Consider the following 27,393-nt stretch of genomic DNA (forward strand, 5'->3'; position numbering starts at 1 on the left):
TTTTCCTCATTTTATATGAAAGAATATTTTCATTCTTTTCTTTAGGAACTATAAAGACTATACATATTTGGAAATGAGACTATACCAAACATTGACCAAAGAAAAATCTTCCATTCTCTGCCTTGTTTTTGTTCTGGTCACTCAGAGATACAGTGTTATCAGCTGTGATTGTTGTTGCTAGTTGCCTCACTTAATTTTTGTCTGTGTGTTCAACATTGTCTACTCACCCTCCCACATAGAGGCAGCTCCCCTTTTTCACATTCTAAGATGCCACATCTCTGAGGCCTGGTCAGAATACTGATATTCATGTTGTCTATTGACTGACATCACCCATCTGGTATGTTTCACTTTCCCTGGACCACCACATCTTCATTGCTGCAGAGAATATTGTGACTGGGTTTTTCTCCTCCACCTGACTCATGACACAGTCCTGACCCACTTGCCCAGGTAACTGCATTCAGTTAAGAGAATTTTAAGAATGAGACTGCTAGCTATTTAAGACTCCCATCTTACAGAGCGATGGTATATAGCTCTGATGTAGGTTTTCAAAACATGGCTTTTATTTGCTTTTCCTGCAGTCTAGTCTTTGGTCCTCCCCAGATGCTCTAACCTGAACCTAGACATCTTCTTATGTCAGTAGTAAAATCATGCTCCCAAATACTCAGAACTGGAAACTTGGAATTTTCTTAGGTGCCTCTTCCATTTGTATCTTCTCAGTCATAAAATCCAAGGAGTTATTTTTTAAAATGTGTTCTGCATCCTTCCCTTTTATTCTCAGTATTAAATAATAAAAATAAAGTGTGATACTTTAGTCTAGGTCCTCATCACTTTCCCCCTTGGTTTGTTATAGTTGGTTTTGAATTGGCTTTTAATGTACTTTTCTCTGTTCTCTCTAGTTCATATAGTAGAACTAAGTCTTTTTATATTAGATTAATTTTTTCTAGATTAATCTTTTCAAACAACTTTTCCTTGAATCACTTTATACTTTTAAATACATTTAATATTGCCTTTGCCTTTAAATGCGCAGATTTCTTAGCTATGGATTTCAGACTTTTTATAAGACTATATTTTAGAAATGAATAAGTTATTTATAAGTAAATGTAGAAGTATGCCTAGATACATTGTATATGCACAACACTATGAGATGGGAACATTACAGTATTGTGTGATGGTATGCATTATATATTCTTACCTATGTGTCTTGTTGTTTTGGTACTCTTGATTCTCCAGTAGGAAAGCACAGTGTTCTGTTGAGATTCTAATGCACTCCCATTAGGAAATAGCCCTCCTCTCCTTCTTGAAAATTGCTATTTGTAAAGAGAGATTTACTGATGAGTGTGTCATGAATGTAAATAGTGTGGAAGCAGAATCACAGCCATAACAGGAATGCGCTCTCTCCAGTCAGCCCATTGCACTTCCATTTTCTTTATTAAACCCTGTCTCTGTTAGCAAACACATGTACATTTCATTTGTTTGGATGTAGCATTTTTTTATTCTGGCACTATTATCCCATATGTTTTGTTTTTGTGAGGCCAAATCTTCAGGTTCTCATGGGTCCCCTAAACTTTATCATTTTAGTATATTATTCCTCTGTTAAATGCAAATGAGAATTTGAGAGAAGAGAAACAAAGATCCTCAGCCACTAACAGTTAAGTAAATTCTTTTCCCATACACCAGTTTTTTAATATACACACCTCAAATTAGTGTCCTCACAGAATTATCTGTGATTACATTTTAAAGACCTTTGGGATTTTTAGCTGACCATGGTGACTATCAGAGTGCTAAGAACCTGCTATATCAGAGTAATAGTATGTCCCTGACCTCCTCTTCTATGCCAATAGATTGTTAGATATCTGAGGTGAAGTTCTTCGAAGTTTTTATTTTTGTTTTTTGTTTCTGAAGGACTAAATATTGTGCATATCTGCGGATCTAGTCAGTGACTGTTGGTTTAATTAGATTTAAACCATTGTTTGGCTTTGACCTATTAATTGGTTGGATTTGGCTTTGTATTTCTCAGTTCTTCCTAACACTCTGATAATGAAACGTTACTGATCTGAGTAAGAATATTGAGTGCTTATGAAGCATTCTTCTGCTTTGAAATAGTCTCTTATTTTCATGAATATTGGCATAGAATTATAAATAAAAGTCTGCAAAGATGTATTTTAAGTGTTTATTTTTGAGAGAGAGGAAATAGAGCAAGCAGGGGAGGGGCAGAGAGAGAGGGAGACAGAATCCCAAGCAGGTTCTGAACTATCAGCACAGAGCCTGATGCAGGGCTTGAACTCACGAATGGGGAGTTCATGACTTGAGCTGAAACCAAGAGTGAATGCTTAACCAACTTGAGCCATCCAGATGCCCAAGGCTGGAAAGATTATTAAAATAAAGTTCAGGGGGGAAATATAAATGTGTATCGCTACCTGTTGCTTTCATATTTCACTTCTTTGAGAAAAATAGGTCTGTTGCATTTGAGTGAATTTAGATATGAAGAAGTCTGATAAATTTTTGCCGGTTTGTTGGTTACCTGATTACCTTTGGAACCCAATAAGCTACTTTATTTGTTGAATCCACATATATGTGGATACCTGATACGTTCAAGGAACTGTTTTAGGCGTTGTGGGGGATATGAAATAAATGATACAGATACTGGTACCTATCTGTTGAAGGTTTACAATATGTAAAGTCAGTGTTTTCCAAAGGGGTGGATGAATGGAAAGATGGATAGCTAGGTAGGTAGGTAGGTAGGTGGGGAGAGAGAGAGAGAGAGAGACACCAAACAGAGAACAAGTTATGACCAACTAATTTTACCTTTGTGATAAGAGCGTGGTGAAGGTAATAAGCAGAGTGTATAAAAGTTGCAGGATGGTATATACGTCACTAGTGGCACAGTGTGATTTCAGATATGAAAGCTAGTTCTCTTTTCCCATTTTACTGATTACAACTAGGAAAATCTGAGTTTTGTACCACTATGTTGTTTACATGTCTAAAGACAATTTGCTAATTGTCTTTAAAAAAATAAAACAGACTGCACTTTAGACTCAGCCTTTGGCAAGAATTATCCAGAGAATTTAATCATGTTTTATTTTCCTTATAATTAATTTTAGTATTACCTTCTGCTTATGACTGTGGCCTAGCTAGAACAGTGTCTCAAAAAATTTTTACAGCCCAGAGTAAGAAATATAATTTGTGGGGCACCTGGGTGGTTCAGTTGGTTGAGCATGGTTCATGATTTCACTTCAGGTCGTGATCCCAGGGTTGTAGGATGAAGCCCAACATCAGGCTCTGCAGTGAGCATGGAGCATGCTTCGGGTGCTCTCCCTCTGCCCCTCCTTTGCTTGCACACACTCTTCTCGCTCGCTCTCCCAAATTAAAAAAAAAAAGAAATTTATGTCATGAGCCAATAGTCACATATGGAAATATAACAGGACACAAGTTTCACCCAAGATTAGTCATTGTGTACTTATTATTTTCTATTTTATTCTGTTTTATTTTAATTGGGCTAGAATACCCTTGAAAAAGTTTTCATCTAGTTCATTAATTAAATTATGGCTTGAAAAAAGTAAAAGAAAAAACTTCATGAAATAGAAAAAGAAATGTGTGGTATGATTTTTGTTTAATTGTAAGAAAATTATGTGTACCTAATAAATTATACTCTAATTGTTATAACATTTTTCTGAATGTTTTTTCTCATTATACTTATAAAGTTATAGTTATTGCAGATATTTTATATTTGTCATGTAATATATTAGGCATTTCCATGTTTCTATATTGATAATATGTATATAAGCTGACTTTCTGTCTCTTAGGATACCTTACTAAATCTTTCTTCTTGGATATTTTTTAACTGTTATGTAAAATGTTGATGTGGGGATTCCTGGGTAGCTCAGTGAAGTGTCTGACTTCGGATCAGGTCGCGATCTCATGTTCTGTGAGTTTGAGCCCCACATCAGGCTGTCTGCTGTCTGCAGAGAGCACTCTTCGGATCCTTGTCCCCCTCTCTGTCTGCCCCTTCCCCACTTGTGTGCACGCTCTCTCTCAAAAAAAAAAAGTAAAAATTCCATGAGTATGGCCTTTGCTTCTTAAAATATATAGTCACTCATAAACATTTTATAGCTCTTATATTTAGCACTGTACTACCTTTTCCTTCCAGATATTGTAGTTTTCAATTCTAAAATTTTCAAATTTTCCACTGGTTCTCTTTTGTAGTTTTTCTTTCCCTGACTAAAACTTCTGTTTTTGCATTTATTTCAAGAATTTGCTCCTTTGCTTTCTTGGGGATGATTAAAATTTCTTTAAAGTTTGATAATTCCAACATCAGCATCATTCTGGGGTTGGCATTTGTTGATTATCCTTTCACAGGAGCATTTTCTTGGGTGTGTGTGTGTGTGTGTGTGTGTGTGTGTGTGTGTATGTTTGTGTTTGGTATGTCCAGGAAGTTTGGCTTGTATATTGGACATTTTCAGTATTATACTGAGGACTTCATTAAAATTGTCTTAAGAATTTGATTTGTTTTCTTTAGCAGATGTCCAACTTGATTAGGTTCAGGATGCAAGTTCTGTCTTGCTTTTTGTAGCAGTTTTAATGTTAGTTCCATTTTACAAGAATTTTGCATTTTGCTGTTTAGGTGTACCCAAAACATGCCACTCGGGAGTGAGTGGTTTATGTAGAGTTTTGTTCTCAGAGCCTTTGCTGGGTTTGTTTTGGGCCTGTTTCAAGCACACACCATTCCAGAATGAGCCCAAGACTTTTAAGTTCATACATAGAATTAGAGGAACCCTCTCAGATCTCTGTGTGATTCCCATGCCCTCTCTAGATCCCAAGGCACCCTTTTCTCTGTTCCCCTGGCCAAAAAAGGTTTCTGTCCTTAGTGAGCCTTCAGATTTGAAGTGGTGAGAACGAAAAGGGGATTCCTCACCATATGTTTTGGATAATAGGGGTCTCTTTTCCTAGTTCTGCTATCTGGAAATTGCTATTCCAGATAGCAAACCTTTGGGGGGTTTTAGGTGCTGGCAACAGTTGCTGCCCACCAGCCCTTAGCAGGGCCCAGGAGAAATGGCAGAGGGGAAGAAACGAAGATTGCTCCTGACGCCCACCTCGGCATGGAGGGGCCCTCTTACCTAGTGTTCTTGCGAGACACAAGGGGCTTCCTCTAGCATCTCTGCTTCTAGCATCGGCTGCATAGACTCAGCCAGCTCTCTGGCATGCAAGCCTGAAGATAATACAGTTATTTACAATGTAAAAACAATAGGAAATTTACCTCCGTCCCTTCTCCTGCTGTCGCTGGTTATTGTTCTTCTAGTTTCTGGTCAGCTTCCTGTTGATTTTACTTCTCACAGCCCTTAGTAGTTGCCTTTTTGTGTTTAGTGTGACAGTTTTAGTTGTACTCAGTGGGAGAGAGAGGCTGTATTGGCTTACTCCGTCTTGGCTCGCTGAAACTCTTTTATACCTTTAAAAAAATTTTTTTTTCTTTTTTAGTTTTTGAGAGAGGGAGAGATCCTGTGAGCAGGGGAAGGTCAGAGAGAGAGGGAGACACCAAATCCCAAGACAGGCTCCAGAATCTGAGCTAGCTGTCAGCACAGAGCCTGATGCGGGACTTGAACCCACGAACCGCGAGATCATGACCTGAGCCTAAGTTGGCTGCTTAACCGACTGAGCCACGCAGGTGCCCCTCTTTTATTACCATTTTAAGAGATTTTTGTTGTCGTTTGAGAATTAGAGAGTGGGGGAGGGACAGACGGAGGGGGCGAGAGGGAGAGAGGATAATCCGACATTGTGCATGGAGTGTGACTTGGGGCTCGATCTCACCATTGTGAGATCATGACCTGAGCTGAAATCTGGAGTCACCCAGGCACCCCAAGAGTTTTGTTTTATCCACTTTATTCCAAGAATTTGTAAAGGATATATAAATTTTTATATTCAATTAAGGGAGCATGCAAATAAGTTTTTGTGGTCTAAATTCAGTTTTTTAAGTAGTAGTTTTGGGGGGAGGGTTGATTATAGTTTTTATTTGTTTCTAACACAGTTTTAACCTATAAGTTAGATTCTAAAATAAATGGCTGCTTTTTATAGTTCAAAACTATAATATTAACTTTAGACCCTTGCCATGATTGAAAAATAGAAAGTTCTGCTTAGTAATATAAAAGGTTAATTATTTAAAAACACTTTAGCCTATAGGAAAAATCAGTTACTTACAAAGCATGTAAATTTGTCATAATAATTTTGTTAGCACTTATAAATATCAGATTTTGGCTTTTTAAAAAATATTTATTTGGGAGAGTGCAAGCAGGTGAGGAGCAGAGAGAGGGTGACAGAGGGCCTGAAATGGGCTTTGCACTGACAGGCTAACAGTAGTGAACGCAGCGTGGGTCTTGAACCCAAGAGCCATGGGATCGTGACCTGAGCCTACATCGGACACTCAACCCACCAAGCCACCCAGGTGTCCTTTTTTTTTTTTTCTTTTTTTAAACTGGAGGATCCTGCCCTAGCCTACCGCCTCACCAAAAGCTTAGTATATAAGTTGGATCTTACGAGAGGTGTTTGCATACTTCAGATTTATACTTTTAAGAAAATAGGCATCATTGTTTCTGATAATATTTTATACTTTTATATTTTCTGTTTTTTATTTTAGAGAGCACATGTGAACTGGGGAGAGGGGCAGATGGGGGGAGAAGAGGGTCGAGGGAGGGAGGGAAGGAAGGGGGAGTGAGAGAGAGAGAGAGAGAGAGAGAGAGAGAGAGAATCTTAAGTAGGCTCCATGCTCAGTGCAGAGACTGGCTCGGGGCTTGATCCCGTGACCCTAGGATCATGACCTTAGCCAAAATCAAGAATCAGATGTTCAACCTACTGAGCCACCCAGGTGCCCCACCTTTCTTTTTTAAAGGGGTTCTAGATTTGGGATCCTGACAAAGGTGTAGTTTTGCGTACCCTTCACTAAATAATACTACTTTCATTGTATACTTAATTATACTTTGCAAACTGTTAGAATATTACCTGTCTCCAGAAGCATACTGTCTGTTCACAAGGACAGAAATGTTGTCAGTCTCCTCTGTTGGATCCATAGTGCCTGGCACTAATGAGTATTTTTGGAATGAGTGATGAATTGTTGGATTAAAGTGAATTTGCCTTTTCTATCATCTTTGTGCTTTTAAAAATATTTTCCAATTTTTCTGTGCTAAAATATAATCACAGAAAAGATTTTAAAGCCTAAAAGCCTTTAAGGTTATATTTTAAAGGGAAAGATTATTTCTTAATTTTGCTCACTGACTTTTAGATGTTATAACATTTTAGATTTTATGCTCTGTAATGTTTCAGTGATATGTGGTTTATTTATTTCAAAGATGCATTTGAAACATTGGAGATTAAAAAAATTTTTGAGAGTGAGAATGCAAGCAAGGGAAGAACAGAGAGAAAGGGAGACATAGAATCCAAAGCAGGCTCCATCCAGGCTCAGAGCTTTCAGCACAGAGCCCAACGTGGGGCTTGGACTTAAAAACACTGTGAGATCATGACATGAGCCAAAGTCAGATGCTTAACCGGCTGAGCCATCCAGGCACCCCAAAACATTGGAAATTTTTATATTGGCACATTATTAGTGTAAAATCAAGAGCTGTGCCTTTGTTAAAAGCTTGATCTGGGGAGTCCTGGCAGATTATATTGTATTATACTGTATTGTATTACATTGTATTATATTATATTATATTATATTATATTATATTATATTATATTACAGATATATTTGTAATACATCTTTTGCTCTAAAAAATTCTCATTGCTCAAGAATATTGCCACTTCAACAGAAATAACTCAAGCTTATATATAGGTTTAATTCAAACATTTCTTACAAAGAAATTTACTTTAAATATTGAGTTGGGGCGCCTAGGTAGCTCAGTCAGTTACATGTCCACCTCAGGTCATGATCTCATGGTCTGTGAGTTTTAGCCCCACGTTAGGCTCTGTGCTGACAGCTCAGAGCCTGGTGCCTGCTTCAGATTCTGTGTCTCCCTCTCTCTCTCTGCCCCTCCCCTGCTCACATTCTCTCTCATAAAAATAAAAAAAAACATTAAAAAAAGTAAATAAAAATCTGAGTATAAATTCACTATTGATCACATTATTCTTTTAGAACATTCTTTAATGTTACATTTTCTTTGTGTTGAATCCATCAATTTTTTTGTTACTTTCTGGTCACATTTTGTTATGTCAAGTGCAACTGATTTTATGTTACTTCAATACATGCTTATAGTATCTAATATTTTATGTTGTATCTCAAATCAAAAATAATATGGAAGATCCTGCTATATAGGAGAGGAGAACTTATATATTAGGAAGTGACAAGTTTTTTGACTTGTTGTTGAAGTAAACTTTCTAATGAAGTATATTGATTCTCAGGTATTATAGTCAGAGAATAATCTTTTTAAAATGATTTTATCAGTGAAACAACCCTCTTTCTATTCCTATATGCAAAATACTGAATTTCTATTTTTTACTTTTAAAGTTATTTAGGAAACATTTTTTAATTTTAATTTTGACATTGAATTATAAAAATAATTTTCACAAAAATATTTTGTGAAGGTTAAAAATCTATACAGTCAAGATAAAAAGAAAAATCATTTTTAGCCTTTTTTTTTTTTTAAACTGAGTTTTCTGTTGCTGGGTAACACATTGCCACAAACTTAGCTTGTGACTTAAAGGATCAGAGATTTATTTTACAAAATTCCAGCCTTTGCTGATGGGCCACTAGGCCGAAATCAAGGTGTCCAGCAGGCTGTGTGCCCTCAGCCAAGGCATGGGCTTCTCTTCCAGCCTCATTTTGGTTGTGGACTGAATACGGTTCCTTGCTGTTACAGGGCTGGGGTCTGTAGTTTGCTTGCTGTGGGTTGGGGATTGCTCTAAGTTGCTGCCAGCCATCTTCGGGTCCTAGTAGGCATGTGGCCTGCTCATGTGGCCGTGTGAGAGAGAGATCTTTGGTGTCTCTTCCAATGACGCTAGTCCTGTTGAGTCGTTTTTACAATCTCCTGTAACTTTACACTCCGACAATTTCATGTAACTTTACCTCCATGTAGGCTCTATTTTCAAATACGGTCACATTAGCAGTTGGGGAGTCAACATAAGAATTGAGGAGAGAGACTATGGAGGACCATTGTGGCAAGTAAAGTTAAAAGAAGATTGTATTAAAATATAATCATTATATTTTTCAAAGTAACATAGGCATGTAATATTTTTAAGTACAAAAGAGATTTTATTTGAAGCTCTTTTTTCTCACCTCATGCTGGATCCTCCAAAAAGAACAATGTTTTAGTTCTTAACACTTTAGTTCTTCTGATGATTACCTTCATGTATCTAAGAAGTATTTTTCTAACATTGTTTCTTAAATGGTTGATTTTAGGTCTTTGTTGACTTTTTTGCAAGAATAAATGAGGCATTAGTTCACTGGTGTTGCTCTTGCTCTCTTTACTACCTTAATTTTATGTGGCGGGACTCCAGAATCAGGCAGGACAAAGTGTCGTCCTCTGGCTGCATCTTCTGTGTGTACTGTGGCTTGTGGTTTCCTCTCTCTGTCCTCAGTTACTCATCCCCTTCATCATATTTCCATTTTTTGTAAATTTGTAACATCTTGTTTGCTGATTATACTCCCTTTCCTATTCTGTTTTCATTGTGAAGGGGTTTTTTTTTTTACACCTATTTAAAATTTTATTCCTTTATTGTTCTCTTAATAGGATAAAGAGGAGGAAAATGTCTGTAGTCAGCATGCTGTCTTGACTTGAAAGTATCAGGATTGTGTTTGTTCCAGGATTTTTTTGATTTCTGATTTTCAGATTTTGGAGATTTGAGGGATTTTAGCTAGTGCTTTCAAGGCAGTAAAGGACCATTGTTGGGAAAGCTGGATTGGACTGATCACTGTTGTAGTTATATTAGGTTTACATAGAGGGTTCATTCCATTAATCATGGAACCTCACCCTTGAAGGTTCAGCACTAACCTATAAATGAGCAAGATTTTACCTACATTTGATTGTTGTTCTCTGGGTAGTCAGTTAATAAGTTCTTTGTTGAGCTTTTCCAAGGTAATGATAGAATTCATGTAATACCTATGCTCAAATTGGGAAAGGCACAAAAATTTTTGAAGCAAATTTCCTCAAAATAATAGCATGAAGTACAACATTTTGTTAAGTTTTGGATAATGAGTCACACTCTGTGGAAGAGGGTAGATGAAGGAGGACATGAATATACTTTGTTAAGTTTTGGATAATGAGTCACACTCTGTGGAAGAGGGTAGATGAAGGAGGACATGAATATACTTTCCAGGGACATGAGATTTCAGTGTTCATCCAAAAGGAAAAAAAAAAGTGCACATTTCTAAGACTGAGAAATATTGCCCGAAATCAGAAATATTGCCTGCTTTTGTAGTTAACTTCAGTTGGAACATATCCTGCCCATTCATGGTGAATTGGTCCTTGGTTGCTTTCTTGTAACAGGGGTAGAGGTAAGTAGTGTGACAGAGACCATGTAGCCTTAAAGTGTAAAATACTTACTGTGGTGACTATTCCTTAGCCTAATTAATAGCTGACAACTAACAACTTTAGAAATCTTTATTCTAAATAAAGTTTTTGTTGGAGTAGTCAGCAGCAACTAAGATATCCCAGTGTAGGTAAAAAATTTCTCAAAACTTGATTAAAGTCATTAGAAACTGATTTAATTGTTGTTTTCAGATGTAAAAACTACATTTGATGTGCCTACAAGTTCCTAAACGGAGTGAAACATAAGGAAGGAATTAGTTAGACTGAAACTCAGGCTATTGTTTTATGTCTTTGTTTAAATAAGTCTTGAGTAGCCAAAGGTAAGGATAGGTCAAGACTGGGACTTCATTTCAGTCACTGAGGTCAGACAGATAAGGAGAGTTTGTATAAATAAAGGATTGCCACGTGAGATAAATAACATTAGAACATAGCATTTGAGGGGAAGAAGCTTGGTTTTAGGAAACAAAGTTCAGACATAGCAGGTATCAGTAGCCCTAGAAAAGTTAAAATAGTCTTAACAAAGGCAATAATTTGATGGAACAAACTAAGAAGAATCAGCAGCCACTCTAGACTTTAGAAAACACTGTAGCAGGGAGCCAGACCCCAAGAAATTGATGGGTGGGATTAAAACCTATTCATGAAAAAACTGGATATCCAGAGAGCCCAGGCTTAGAGCGCATGCAGCCCTGGACTTCTGACCCAAGCATAGAGGTGGGAATCATCAGACGAATGGAAAAAAAGGTCCCAGAATAAACTTACATTCTTCTCCAGCATTTTTGAGTGTAAAACCAGATCACATTTTGAGAATACAGGGAGAATAACATTCCTAATTTCCAGTGAGGGGTTGGTGTATCTGATTAGAATGAGGATTGAAATGAAGCTTGGCACTTCCTAATGGCAAATTGTAGCAGAATTAAGTTATCAGTTGGGTAAGACAGGTTTATTACTGTCTATGAGGCATTAAGTCATATCCTATAGACCTAAAAATTAAATGCACTCTCTTGATATACATTGGGTTATTTATAACCATTCTTAAAAAGGTTTGAGTGACCTGACAGCATATTTCATCACTATTTTCTTTTTCTAAAACACTGAATGCTGTAGTGATAGTCACATAATTCTCAACAAATAGTCTTTGATGGAGATCCTAGAGGATTGAGTTTGGTGTTGAGAATTGACAACAGTGGAATATATAGCACACCTAAATTGGGAGATAGAAATTGAATAGAAGGAGAAGTGGATAATGATAAGCCATCTCTGAAGTCAGGTGCTTAGTTCACCTTTGTTAAATGTATAAATTTATACACCACCTACTTCAGAGGATGTTTGAAACAGCTTATCAAAGTTAGACACCCATGAAAATATGCTTCATTTTTAGATCCAATAAAACTATTAGTTAAATATAGCATGGAAGTAGAGGTCAATAGACATTTGAGATTTATGTTCAGACAGTAAAATAAACATCAGCTGGCTCACTTCAAAGCCACGCCACAAGATGGGAGAAACATTAATTTTTTTTTTTTTTAATTTAAAAGGTAAGCACAGAAAAACTAGCTGAATCATTATCCTGTTTCTGTATTCAAGGAGAATATACTTTGGGAATTTTTGCATAAGGGATTTTTTTTTTTTGAGTTAAAGATAATTTCTTTAACAGATTGGTAAAACACAGTGTACTTAAAGTTTAGTAAAGGCATTTGGTGAGGAATTAAATGAAATGATCTGTGCCCATATTCTGATGATCAGATTTAATAAATGAGAGTTTAGAGAATCCAGAGTAATGGTTAGTTGGAAGCATACGTATTAGGTGAGCCTTGGAAAAGTACTTCATTAGCAGTATTTCTCTGAGTACTATCTTAAATTTCTGCAGTAGCTGCATTTAAAAGGCGGGTGGGGGGAGATCTCTGGTGAAAGATGACTTTTGAAAATGTTTTTATAAGTCTAAGTTATATGTCCCTAACTCATCCTCCATCCCTCAACACACAAAGAGAGCAAACAAAGTTTTGATGTGCTATAATATGGACTAATGTTTGATTGAGACTTCGGGGCTTTGCTACACGAAATATCTAGTCAACTGTGAAAAGAACCTGATGAATCTTCATTGCCCTAGTCATATAAATTATTCTAGAATGGACTTATAAGTAGTTGAGTGAATAAATGTTTGATGGATCTTTTAATATTATTCATTTAAATGGTGAACACCTACCAAAGAGAAGGATTTTAATTTTAATAATGGCTAACCCTGTTCAGTGACTTTCATATGTTCTAAAAGCTTTATTATATGTGCTGTTTCTGTGAAATGAGTTTCCACTGTGTGAATGGGAAAACTAAGCTTCAGAGGCTTAGCAGCTTGTGATAAGGTAACATAGTTGGAATTCCTATCCAGGTCTTTCTGAGCAAAGCTTGTATAATGTTGTGTCTTATGTGTATTTGTTTACTTTAATTTATTCTTAACAGATACTTATTTTCTCCCAGACACTAAAGATAGTTTGGAGAAAAGGAAAAAAAATCTAACCAAAAAAGGCACAGTTTCTACTTTTGAGCTTACTCTCTTGTAGGAGAGGGCAGGAGTGGGTCTCAGATGGGTAGCAGCCAGCGCCATGAGAAATTCTGGGAAATTGACCTTTACTTTTTACATACAGCTTGTTGTAAGCACTGTAGTATGTGTTGATGGCATTTTGTACCTGGTGAGTAGACTTGCATACGGGTAGGAATTGAAGCCACAAATATATTAAAATTCCCTGTGAGAGGCTCCTGGGCAGCTCAGTCAGTTAAATATCTGACTTTGGTGGTTCAGGTCATGATCTCAGAGTTCATGAATTCCAGCCCTGCGTCGGGCTCTGCAATGACAGCCTGGAGCCTGCTTCAGGTTCTGTGTCTTCCTCTCTCTGCTTCTCCCCTGCTATGCACTCTGTCTCTCTCTCTCTCTCTCTCTCTCTCTCTCTCTCTCAAGAATAAATAAATGTTTAAAAAAATTCCCTGTGAATTTGACAGAGGAACTTCTTAAATCATCTGATGGAATCTTGACCCTAATGGACAGCAGTGTCATCAACAGGTGGGCACCTTTGTGGGTGCTTTAAGGGAAGAACATTTGTATTCCTCTCACAATTGAATTCAGCTTGAACAGCTCTTGTACCATTAATGTCATAGTAACTTAAACTGTATTAAAGGAACCTACATTCTTTGCTCTTGGTGTTAGTTACTGTCATTTGTGACAGTTCTTTTAAAAATCAAGTATTAGTTAAATGATCAACAAGTAAATGTCAAAGTACTATGATTGCCTCAGAAGTGAGTGGCATGCTCAGAGGAGCATGAAAGAGGAGGCATTGATCTGGCTGGGAAGGTAGGGAAGGCTTTCCTCATTAGGTGTTGCTTGAATAAGATGGAGGAGTACACATTAACCAGTGAGGAGGCCATCATGAGGAGTATTCCAAATAGAGGGAATGGGTCCATTTTAAAGGCTCTGTGACAAGAAACTGAAAAAAGATCGTTGTGTCTAGAGTAAAGGGCTCAGGACAGGAACGTGGGGCGAGATGAGACTGGAAAGGTAGTTGGGAATGGAGCCATGTGTTTATCCAAAGCATGAGAAGTCATTGACCTTTGTAAGGGGGTATTCATCACCTGATCAGATTAGTTTTTGAGAAGATAGACATGCACATCCTTTTAGAGGTGTTCTCTGTGTGAGATTTGGACTCTGGTTGTGATGGTGGTTGGAGTAGGAAGAGGAGACAAATATGGGGGGAAACTGGGTAAAAATCAGTAGAATTCATTGGTAGGTGAAGCAAAAGCTGTAGAGGATTCCTTAAATTGCTAGTTGACTAACGAACACATTCTGTTTAAGTTAACTTTTAAAGTCTGTTCAGATTATTTTTGCAGTGTTCTAATGGCCAAAGCTTAGTTTCCAGACTTGGAATTAATAATCTTGTAGCATTATAGTTAAAATCTTAGCATCACTGAGTTACCTGAGTATTTATTTAAGCTTAGTTATTTATTCCTTGCCTGATACCCCACGTTTTTTAAAAAATTATTTATTGTGAGAGAGAGCCAGAACAATTGAGGGAGAGGCAGACGGAGGGAGAGAGAATCCCGGGCAGGCTCCGCATCATCAGCTCAGAGCCTGATGCAGGGCTTGAATTCACAAACCATGAGACCATGATCTGAGGCAAAGGCAGATGCTTAACCTACTGTGCCACCCAGGCCCCCCTTTATTTTCCCACCTTGAACTACTTTTTCTCTCTGAGAAGTTTTATTATCCTTTGCTTATAGGAGAAATTTCAAAACAAAATTACTTTTTTGACCTGGGGGATTACTGCTAAACCTTAAAATCTCTGGATTACTAAAAAGTTTTCTTTAAAAAAATTTTTTAACCTTTATTCATTTTTTTGAGAGGCTGGGACAGGGTGTGAATGGGGGAGGGGCAGAGAGAGAGAGGGAGACAAAGAATCTGAAGAAGGCTCCAGGTTCCCAACTGTCAGCACATAGCCCGACATGGAACTCGAAATCATGGACCACGAGATCATGACCTGAGCCGAAGTCAGATGCTTAACCGACTGAGCCACACAGGCGCCCCAATTTTTAAAAAGTTTTGAGATATAATTTACATACCATACAGTTAACCAATTTGCAGTGTATAATTCAGTGCATTTGGTACAGTTCTACATTACCACAATCAATGTTAGAAAATTTTTATCACTACCCAAAAGAAATGTTGTACTCATTAGTAGAAATGCATCATTTCTTCCAAATTCCCTCAGTTGTAAGCAGTCACCAATAGATTTGCGTTTTCTGGACATATCATATAAATGGAATCTTGTAATGTCTGGGGTTTTTTAATATAGCTTTTTTAACTGAGCATAATGTTTTCAAGGTTCATCTGTTTTGTAGCATGTTTCATTCCTTTTTTGTGGCTAATATTTTGAATGGTTATAACACATTTTGTTCCTCATGTTTAATGGACATTTGGGTGGTTTCCACATTTTAAATGACTTTTTTTATGAGTAATGTTGCAATGACCATTTGTGTACAGTTTTTATGTGAACCTTGTTTTCAACTCTTTTGGGTGTATACCTGGGATGGGAGAATTGCTGTGTCATATTATATATTACTATGTTTCATTTTTTGAGGAACTGCCAAGCCATTTTCCAATGCTGCTGCACCATTTTACATTCCCACTAGCAATGTATAAGCATTCCAGTTTCTCCACATCCTTCCTCACTCTTCCTATTATGTGTCTTTTTTATTATAAACAAGTAAATGTGAAGTGGTAACTCATTGTGGGTTTTCTTTTAATGTTTATTTTATTTTGAGAGATAGAGACTGAAAGCAGGAGCAGGGGAGGGGCAGAGAGAGAGAGAGGGAGGGAGGGAGGGAGAGAGAGAGAAAATCCTAAGCAGGTTCTGTGCTGTCTGTACAGAGCACCATATGGGGCTTGATCCCACAAACCGTGAGATCATGACATGAGTTGAACTCCAAAGTAAGATGCTTAGCTGACTGAGCCACCCAGATGCCCCCTCATTGTGGTTTTGATTTACATTTCTCTGATTGCTAATGATGTTGAACTTGATTTTTAAAAGAAATGAGCACTTTAATTTTATTGAGAATATAAAAATGGAGATGTTTGGTAATTTCATGTAATTGCTTAGAGACCATTAGTTTTGCTGTATTTAAAATTGCTGCTTCTTTTTTTTTTTATCAGTTGTATTCCCTCAATGACTACAAACCACCCATTTCTAAAGCAAAAATGACCCAGATTACTAAGGCAGCCATCAAAGCTATTAAGGTGAGTAATAAATTTTACACTTGAGTTTTCAGAAGAATATACTATAGTAATATTATAGAGGAGGCATAAGTTTTAAAGATTATACAGTTAACCATTGAACGTCATAGATTTGAATTGAATGGTGTACTTACATGTGAATATTTTTTTGTTTATAGATACAGTGCAGTTACTGTGGGTATGTTTTCTCTTCCTTATGAGTTTCTTAATAACATATGCTTTTCTCCAGCTTACTTTATTGTTAAGAATATGGTATATGAAACATATAGAAAGAAAGTATGTGTTAATCAACATTTTGTTATCAGTAAGGCTTCTGGTCAGTAGTACTTAATTTTCGGAGGAGTCAGAGTTATATGCTCCTAAATCTCATGTTGTTTCAGAGTCAACTGTATATTTTCTTCCTCTTTACAGAGTTAATATATGTTCATGGGGGAAAAACACAAAAATGAAAATCTGTTATCACCTGCAAACTCACCTACCTAGAGATAAACGTTTAACATTTTGATAAATGTTCTTCCAGGAATTTTGAAGCTGTTGTTTTTCTTTACTTTTCTTAAGCAAGATTTTAGATAGAGCCACATTGCGGAGAATACGTTTATGCTGTTGTTTGTCACACTGACTGTACATAATCTTGGTAAAATTTTTCTAAATAAAAATTAATGAGCCTGGGTGGCTCAGTTGGTTAAGTGTCCGACTTCAGCTCAGGTCATGATCTCGTGGTCTGTAAGTCCAAGCCCCGTGTCGGGCTCTGTGCTGACAGCTCAGAGCCTGGAGCCTGCTTCTGATTGTGTCTTCTCTCTCTGCCTTTGTCCTGCTCACACTCTTCTCTCTGTCTCTCTGTCTCTGTCTCTCTCAAAAATAAATATTTTTTAAAAATTAATGTTTTTTTATATTCTGTTACAGATTTGAAAATGAGACATTATGAAAAATAATTGAACCTTATTGTTTATAGGACACTTGAACTGTGGGAAGAGGCCACAGGCATTTAGCCATTGCTCTGATACAGTGATTTTGAGCCAGTCTGTATTGAATCATGTATATTCTGAAAATCTCAGAGAAAGGTTGGACTTTCTGTAGAGAAATACACAGATGCACAGAATTTTGCATAACATTTCTTGGCTTTAGGGACTTTTTCAAGTTCAACCAGACACCTCTTTCTAAGAGGTTCTTGTCCCCGAAGTTAAGACTCCCTGCTTTAGGGGGCTGCTAAACTTGAGAATGAATGCTTATTTTTAGTTAAGTAGGTTTCAACCTGTGGATATTTGGTGATATGTTTTTCTACTCTAAATAAGAACATCAGCCATAACCAGAAGCACCAATTCTTTGAACAAGTTGTGTTTGAATAATGTTATCTAGTAGACTTAACAAATTCCTATTTACAGAGAGAATGGTCACTATGAGAAAATGCAGATAGTTGATTTTTCAGTGTTCTGGTGGCCAAAGCTTAGTTTTCAGATGTGCAGTTAATTTCTTACATCATTATAGTTAAAATCCCTCTATTTATATGTGGAAAATCAAAGAGGTAATTAACCGATGAAAACAATGACCAGTAAGCATTTAAGCAAGAGAATTCTTCCAAAAAAGTGACTTTTCAGGGTATCTGGAAGGCTTAGTATAGAATATTTAGTCTCTTGGACTCTCTTTATCCTATTTCACATTATGATTTGAGTTTATGATCAGGATCTGGAGAATGTGCAAGCATGTATATTATTACCATTTTTAGTCTGTTAAAATAATTGATGTATTTTATACCACCTGAGCAAGAATACTTAAAAAAAATTTTTTTCAATAAAGTATAGTTGACACATAATATACTTTCAGGTGTACAGCTTAGTGATATAGTATCTCTGTTCCTTATGCTGTGCCCACCACAAGTGTGGCTGTCATCTGTCACCACGTATTGCTATTACAGCATCATGATTATATTCACAATGCTGTACCTTTTGATAATCTTTTCATGCCACAGGTGAAAGCCTGTGTCTCCCACCTCCTTTCACCTATGCTGCTCATCCCTCCATTGCCTTCCCTCTGAAAATACTTTTTAATTAAAATAGTGTGTAAGTATTGGTGTCAACATTATTTCTATTTTTCAGGTATAGGAAGAGTCTAAAAGTAATTTGCAAAGTCAGAATAAATATTCAAGTTTCTCTTTATTTATTTATTTATTTATTTATTTATTTATTTATTTATTTTTACTTTTAAGAGAGAGAGAGAGACACCACATGAGCAGGGGAGGGTCAGAGAGAGAAACACACACAGAATCCAAAGACAGGCTCCAGGCTCTGAGCTAGCTGTCAGCACAGAGTGTGACACGGGGGTTGAACCCATGAACCGTGAGACCATGACCTGAGCCAAAGCTGGACGCTCAACCGATTGAGCCACCCAGGGGCCCTGAATTCAAGTTTCTCTTAATCAAGAACCTAAACATTAATATACTATGCTATTTTGATTTATTGTTACTGCTTTAAATTTTTTAATTTTCAAAATTCGGCATCGATGTTGCAAAATATTATAGTGAGCAATACATTGTCTTCCCTTAGATTTGCCAGTTGTTAAAATTTTGCTACATTTGGTTTATTTCTGCACATACAAACACATTTTTTGGCTGAATTGTTTTAATTTCAGATTTCATTCATAATAACACTTAAATCCCTAAATATTTTATTTTGAATCTCCCAAGAACAAAGATTTTTCCTAAGTAATTGTATATTACGCTGATCACATGCAAGAAATTTCAGGATCCAGTAAGATCATACATTATTACATTTATTTGTCCTGTGACTCAGCCTTACCCAGCTTTTTTTCTTTTTGTTTTATATGTAATTGACATTTTTTAAGAGTTCAGACCAGTTGTTGTGCAGTACTATATTATTTTAAACTGCATTTAGTACATACATAGAGATTTGAACTGCCTTTTAAATCAGATTTAATGATACTGTTGTTCATATTGAGGTAAGTCATTGTTGGTTTTTTTTTTAAATCAGTGTTTAGAGGCATAATTACTTTGATGGGCAGTTGTTAATATTGCGCACTGTCAGAAAAATCTCACAGATAAACCTATTAGAGAAGAAGGCCTATGTGAATTGATAAACTTTGAATTAAAGTTTGGTAAGCAGTCTTACTCAAAATTACATGTAGTAAAATGTCTAGAAGCAGGAAGCACTGTCAAGATGTTTTCCAGAAGAATTATTATTTAATAAAAATCATTCAGTGTGTAATTAATATTTTGTATGTTGATTTTAAATGCTTAAATAGTGCTTCTGAGTAGTTCGGTTGGTTTATTTACTTAAGCAACTTAAATTTTTGAGTAAACTACTATGAACATTTTAGCCAAGCTTAAATTTGGACACTTTGATTTGATTACTATGAGTAATGAGGTTTTCCTTTATTTTTCATTTTATAAATACTGGATTTCATGATGCAGTTCAGAGGAATCTTCTTGTGTCTCTTCAGTCTAGGAAGATGTCCCTCAAAAATATAATGCCTGAGGTGAAAAGTATAAATAGAAGCCCAACTGAAGTTCTTTAAACAAATATGCTAATATGCAATTGCTGTGTACTAAAATTTATTCACAAATTCTAGATATCGTTTATTAAATATGTAGTTTTATTCTTTTTTAGGTTTATTCATAGAGTTGTTTCTAAAACTTACACCTATTTTCTTAAAACTGATAGTAGCTCATTACTTTTGATCTGTGTGTTGACTTCACTTTGATTTGTTTGGTGGATCCATGAGAACTCAATACATTTCTGTATCTTATTACATATACTTCTTCCATTTCCAGGAGAAGTAGAAGGAGATAATGAAGTTGAAAACAACTCCTTTGCATTCATTTATTAATACTATTGGTTGAGTTATTTGATTTTTCTAGTATTACCCTAATTTAAAGATACTGTAGCAAGTCTTTCCTTTTCATGAAAGTAAGAATGTGTCTCTGCCAGTGTGCTTATTACAAGTACTTTGCTGTCAACATAACAGTTTGTAAGGGGCGCCTGGGTGGCTCAGTCAGTTGAGTGTCCGGCTTCTGCTCAAGTCATGATCTCATGGCTCGTGAGTTCGAGCCCCGCATCGGGCTTTGTGCTACCGCTAGCTCAGAGCCTGGAGCCTGCTTCAGATTCTGTGTCTCTTTCTCTGCCCCTCCTCTGTTCACGCTCTGTCTCTCTCTGTCTCTCAAAAATAAATAAAATGTAAAAAAAATAAAAATTTACAAAAAAAACAGTTTGTGAAAGCATGGTTTTATGAGGACTGTGATTGAATTCTTTTGAATCTCATAACACACTTTGGATATATAGTTGGTACTTGAACACCATGGGGGTTGGGGTGCTGATCCCCCACGCAGTGGAGACTCCAGGTAGGACATTGGACTTCCCCAGACTTAACTACTGGTAGCCTTACTGTTGACCTGGAGCCTAACTGACAACATAAACAGTGAATTAAATATCGTGTATGTATTATATACTGTATTTTTATCATTGAGCGAGCTAGGGGAAATAAGATGTTACTAAGAAAATCATAAGAGAAAATACACTTACAGTATTATACTTTGATTTATTGAAAAAAACCAGCATGTAAGTGGGTGGACTCACAGTTTAAACCTGTGTTCAAGGGTCAGTTGTACTGACCATGTATGTACGTACATCAAGAATCCTTGAATAATTAGATATCATTACTTGCTTATGAATGGGAGTGACATGTTTGTCTTAAAATTAACGATTAAAATTTATTGTTTAGATAAACCTTTGAAACTGTTGAACCTATTGTTAACAGGAAAATTTGAATCTAATTGAACAGATTTTAAAAGCACATTTCATGTTTTTTCTTTTAGTTCTATAAACATGTGGTACAGAGTGTTGAGAAATTCATTCAGAAAGTAAGTATATAATTTTCCATATATACACTAAATGTACTATAATTCTGGATTAATGCCTGTGGTCTATTCTTTTAAATACTCAAGTTTAAATTGTTTTGATGGACTGCTAAGTGATTTCATTTATTTTCTAATTAACAAATAAAATGGTAGTGCTTTTTGTATTCATCTAACAACAATAGCTTTTATTCAGGTAGATATTGTTAATTTGCAGTGCTGTAGTAAGCATCTGTCCCTTAAAAAGATGGTGTCCTTATAATTGATTTTAAATAGAATTATAAATTTGTTGCTTGTTACAACTTTTAAAGAAATTTTTTGCTGGTCATTTCAAGCAGAATGCCTAGAGAGCAGGACTTTTAGATAAGGTGTGGAGAAGACATTGCCTACTTGCTACTTCTCATTTGCATTTTGTCTCATCCATTAGGACATTATACATCTCAGCATCTTATTATGTAGACCTAAGGTTCCCTTTTCCAGGGTAAGCAGAGGGAGATGACGTTGAAAACAGCTCTCTTACACATATGTAGTAGTGCTTTTTTATAAGCAGGGTCCAAGGTGACTAGATTCCAGTTTTTTGCCCACTTGGTGATCAGTCCCTTGTTCATACCAGTTTTTGGCAGGAGTACATAGGGCTTAAAACTTTTGAAATGATACTGTATTTATACTTCACTGTAATTGAATTTAGGTTCTGTACTCTGCCCATGTCCATGTGCACAGATGTAACCACAACCGGTTTGAGAGTCAGTGGTATATATGGCACTAAGGATTCAGCAAAGTAGCAGTGTTTCTTAAAAACAGTTGACTAGGAGAAGGGTATGTGAGTCAAAGTGAGGTGACTGTGTCACTAAACTGGATAGGTAACCTTGAGTAAGTCAGTTAACCTTTATGTGGCTTGGCTTTTTTCTAACATCTTGGTTTCTCAATACTTAGAGTATTAGTAAAGCGTATTTTAAGATGAAGAACTAGTGAATTGAGGCTAAGACACAAGGACAAGGTAAAATAAAATAATAAGTATGCTGTGTGTTTTAGGTAAATCACAGTATAAAATAAAAACATTGGTGATTTGGAAAATATCATTTTTCTAAAGCTTTTAACGTGTTTTTTTGTTTTTTTTTAATATTTTCAAATGTTGGGCACCTGGTAGGCTCAGTTGGAAGAAGAGCATGCAACTCATGATCTCAGGGTCATGAGTTCAGTCCCCACATTGGGTATCAAGATTACTAAAAAATCAATACATAAGTGAACTTAAAAAGACATTTCAAATGTCTAAAGCAGTGTATCTTAAATTTTTTTGTGCATAGGGCTTACCTAGGGATTTTTTAAACTTTTTTTAAAGTTCTTGTTAGTTAACAGATAGTTTGTAAAACTAGAATTTAGTGGTTTATCAGTTACATGTAGTACCTGGTGCTCATCACAAGTGCCCTCCATCACCCATTTAGCCTATCCCCAGCCCACCTCCCCTCTAGTAATCCTCAGTTTGTTCTTTGTTGTTAAGAGCATCTTACGATTTGTTTCCATTTTCTACTCCCCATATGTTCATCTATTTTGTTTAAATTCCACATATGAGTGAAATTATATGGTATTTGACTTAGCATAATACACTCTAGCTCCATCAACATTGTTGCAAATGGCAAGATCTCATTCTTTTTGATGGTTGAGTAATATTCTTGTGTGTGTGTGTGTGTGTGTGTATGTGTGTGTATGTGTGTACACACCACATTTCTTTATCCATTCATCAGTTGATGGACTTTTGGTCTTTTTCCATAATTTGGTTATTGTTGATAGTGCTGCTATAAATATCAGGGTGCACGTAACTGCTTCAGATCAGTATTTTTGTATCCTTTGGGTAAATACCTAGTAATAGCTGGGTTGCAGGGTAGTTCTATTTTTAGTTTTTTGAGGAACCTTTCTACTGTTTCCCAGAGTGGCTGCACCAGTTTGCATTCCTACTATCAGTGTAAGAGGGTTCTACCTAGGGATCTTGTTAAAATTCACATTCAGATTCAGATTCACAAAGTGTGGCAAGGGACCGAGAGCCTGCATTTCTACCTGTTTCTAGATGACACTTTTGGTATTGGTTCAGAAACCACAATTTGAGTAGTAAGGGTTTTAAAGGATAAACATGAATTTATGGGAAAATGTTTTATTGACTGATTTGATTTGGGACAGGGATACTTTTTTTTCTTTTTTTTTTAATATTTTATTGTCAAATTGATTTCCATACAACACCCAGTGCTCTTCCCCACAAGTGCCCTCCTCTATCACCACCACCTCTTTTCCCCCCTCCCTCTTCCCCTTCAGCCCTCAGTTCATTTTCAGCATTCAGTAGTCTCTCAAGTTTTGCGTCCCTCTCTCTCCCCAAAGCTTTGTACCCAGACTCATTATCATGGTTTTGTAGAGCTACAGTTTTGTCCAGCCCTCTACATTTTTCAATGATTATAGTAAGTTTCTTAGTTTCACTTACACTTCCAGCAGCCTGAAAGATATTTGAAATGGCATCCAGAATAACCAGAATAATTTTGGTATCTTTCATAGTTGTGAGGTTCATCAGCAAATTCTATCATGTCATAGTGAATGAAGTATACAGTCTGTTCGACTGTTCTGTCACTTGTATAGATAGTTGGTCACAGCCCACACAGCTTCTTTTTGTATCTTAAAGCCTTCCATAGAGGGACACCTGGCTGGCTCAGTTGGTAGAGCATACAACTTTTGATCTTAAAGTTTGCTTTAGAACATCAAAGAGGAATGACATTGCCAGTCACTGTCTAGGCAGAAATTTAAATGCTTTACCCCCATCCCTTTTTAAATCAGAGATTCCTCAGTGGGTTAGTGTAATGATAAATCAAATTATGTGTGTATATTTTTCAACTCTCTATTTTGTAATAATTGTAGATTCATGTGTCATTTAACTGATACTAGATTATAATGTTACTTGCAGTAGATTATAGTTAAAGGAGATCCCATATACTCTTCACCTAGTTTCCCCCAATGGTAACATCTTGATACTGTAAGTACTACAATCAGGACATTCGTGTATAGTCCACCAAACTTACTCAGATTTTACCAGTTGTACGTGCACTCATTTGTGGGTATGTACATTCAGTTCTGTGCTCTTTAATCACGTGCTAATTCATAAAACCACCACTGCATTCAAGACACGAAATAGTTCCATTACCCCAAGGATCCATCATGTTCCTTCCCCTTTTCATAGAGCCACACTCTACTCTTCTCCCTCCCCACCCCTGACTCCACACTCTTCTCTCCTCCCCCCACCCATAACTCCTGGGAGTCATTAATCTGTTCTTTATCTCTGATTTTGCCATTTCAAGAATGTTACATAAATGTACCCTTTGACATTGGCTTGTTTTTGCTCATTATAATTTTATTAAGATCCATCCAGATTGAGTTTGTGTCTAATGGTTACTTCTTTTTCTTTTTTTTTTTTTCATTTTGACTAACATTCCATGCAACACATGTACAACAGTTTACCCCATTTTTTGAGTTGTTTCCATTTGCGGGGGGCATTATTAATAAAGCTGCTAGGAACATTTTTCTATGGATTTTTGGGTGAATATAAGTTTTCATTTTTCTGGAAAGTAAGTACATGTTTCATTTTATAAGAAATTGCCTCTCTTTTCTAGATTGGCTGTACCATTTTACATTCCCACCAACAATGTGTGATTGGCCAGTTTCCACATTCCTGCCGTCATTTGGTGTTACCATGATTTTTTTATTTTAGCTGTTCTGATAAGTGTATAGTAGTGTCTCATTGTAGTTTAATTTGCATTTAGCTAATGGCTGATGACGTTGAACATATTTTCACATGCTTATTACTTGGTATTTTCAGTGAAATATCTTTCATGTCTTTTGCCCATTTTCTAATTGGATGCTTTTTTACTGTTGGGTTTTCAGAGTTCTTAATATTTTAGATGTAAGTCCTTTGTTAGTATTATGGTTTGTAAATATTTTTCCCTAGTTGTTAGCTTATCTTTTCATTTTAACACAGGTGTTTTGCAGAACAAAGATTTTTTAGTTTCAATGAGGTTCCACATTGCATATAATTTTTTAATATAAGACGGTAACTTTTCCTTCGTCCTATTCATTAAAAAAATTTTTTTTAATATTTATTTTTGAGAGAGAGAGAGAGAGCATCAGTGGGGGTGGGGCAGTGAGGGAGACACAGCATCTGAAGCAGGCTCCAGGCTCTGAGCTGTCAGCACAGTGCCCGACTTGGGGCTCGAACCCATGAACTGTGAGATCTGACTTGAAGTTGGACGCTTAACCGACTGAGCCATCCCGGGTGCCCCTCCTTCCTATTCTTACTTGGACTTCAGTCTGCAGCGGGGTGGGGGATGTGGAGACAGATTAAACTTAAATAAAAATGGAGCAGTAGTGGTTGTGGTAGAGAACCAGAAGCCCACTCCGCTAGTTTTGTTTTTTGCCCCATAGCCCTTGAGGCCATTGCATAGATGCTTTGTTCTGTGGAACCCAGTTTGTAAAACCACTGAATTAAAGTATTGTTTATAGTAGAAAGTACTAGTTTAACAAATTTATGAGAAGATCCATTTGTCAATGTATATAGCCAAATGAGAGATCTAAGAAAAATTTGAAGTATTATTTAATGATGTTAAACTTGTAATTTTGGGAATCTTCCAACTCCAGAACACTACATATTATCTTCTCTGTACTTTCCCGTCACCAACCTTAGACAGTGCAAGGAAAGGAGAAGTCTGGCAATAGTTTGATAATGTGTTATCTGTGAGTCTAGGCTTTAGCTGTGAAGGACTTAAAAGATTAATGAGGAATAGTAATAAATGAAAAGTTAAATCACCAAAATAAGATGGTATTCCATAGACTAGGAATACTACTTGAACGTTTACTCTGGTCTCTAGCCTCGGCTGTGGGTGACACAAAGAGTTGGACACTTGGCCAAAAGTAGTTTGAAAACAAATTTTCAGCTTTTTACTTTCCTTACGTACTTTTACTAAAAATCTTTTGCTCTGGAATATTTTAGATCCATTCTTTTCCCCATACATCTTAAGTGTACATTTCAAATATGTCTTGAGCTTATCCATCATTGTTAGTCATTAAAATAAGAGAACCTTTTGCCTATTGTGTTTCACTTAAGAAGTTAAGAATGTTTATAAAAATGTTTCTTTTTGTGACATGTTTGTACACATTTACAGAAAAGTGCAGAAAACACGTAAAGCTAAATTTTTTAAAGTTACCTGTGTAACTACCACTCAGTTCAAGAAATAGAACTTGGACTATCAAAGTCCCCAAGTGTCTCTTCTTGATCACATCCCACTATAAGTGACATAGCCTGACTTGTATGTTAGTCACGTCCTTGTTTGGCATTACAGTATTACTCTATCAGTCTGAATTCATAAACAATGCAGTTTAACCTGCTTTTTACTTTTGCATAAATGGAATCCTGTATTATGTATTCTTTTGTGCACAATTGTTTCTACTCAGTGTCATATGTTCAGGATCCATCTCTGTTGTGTGTGGCAGTATTTCTTTTTATTGCTGTATATATTCCATTATGTGAATGAACTGCTTATCTGTTCTTTTGACAGACATTGAGTGTGTGTATGTATCTGTGTAGGTTTTTCTGTTTTGGGGACTATGAATGATATACTGCTGAGAACGCTCTTTCATATGTATCCTGGTAAGGCTTGCATTTCTGTGGTAGTAGAATTGCTGGGTAATAGGATGTGCATTTCTTCAACTTGACTAGATAATACCAAATCCATTTCACAGTGGTTGTACTGATTCAGACTCCCACTCTCACTCAGTGTGTGCATCTGTGTTGCTCCCATCTTTAGCCACACTTAGTGTTGTTGGACTTAAATTCTTAACTGATGAATCTTTTTTTTTTTTAATTTAAATTCAAGTTAGTTAACAAATGATGTAATAATGATTTCAGGAATAGAATTTAGTGATTCATTACTTGCATGTAACGCCCAGTGCTCATCCCAGCAAGTTCTCTCCTTAATGTTTCTTGCCCAGTTAGCCCGTCAGCCCACCGACACCCCTCCAGCAGTCCTCAGTTTGTTCTCTGTATTTAAGAGCCTTTTATGATTTGTCTCCCTCCCTGCTTTTATATTTTTTGCTTCTCTTCCCTATGTTCCTCTGTTTTGTATTGTAGATTCCACATGAGTGAAATCATGTATTTGTCTTTCTCTGACTTACTTTGCTTAGCATAATACACTCTAATTCCATCCATGTTATTGCAAGTAGCA

At 36.4% G+C, this 27,393-nt stretch overlaps 1 protein-coding gene across 2 annotated transcripts in view; it reads left to right on the forward strand.

Annotated features, from left to right (window-relative positions):
• SCAF8 (SR-related CTD associated factor 8) overlaps positions 1-27,393 on the forward strand; it is a 90,043-nt gene that overhangs the window by 18,971 nt on the left and 43,679 nt on the right. For both annotated transcript variants that reach the window (XM_029944050.1, XM_029944051.1), the window contains 2 exons: positions 16,201-16,284; positions 21,107-21,151. In XM_029944050.1, coding sequence (XP_029799910.1) covers positions 16,201-16,284; positions 21,107-21,151 — 129 coding nt within the window. The remainder of the gene's footprint in view (positions 1-16,200; positions 16,285-21,106; positions 21,152-27,393) is intronic.

The sequence above is a fragment of the Suricata suricatta genome, chromosome 7, assembly GCF_006229205.1.
Source record: "Suricata suricatta isolate VVHF042 chromosome 7, meerkat_22Aug2017_6uvM2_HiC, whole genome shotgun sequence".
In the NCBI taxonomy this organism is placed as follows: Eukaryota; Metazoa; Chordata; class Mammalia; order Carnivora; family Herpestidae; genus Suricata; species Suricata suricatta.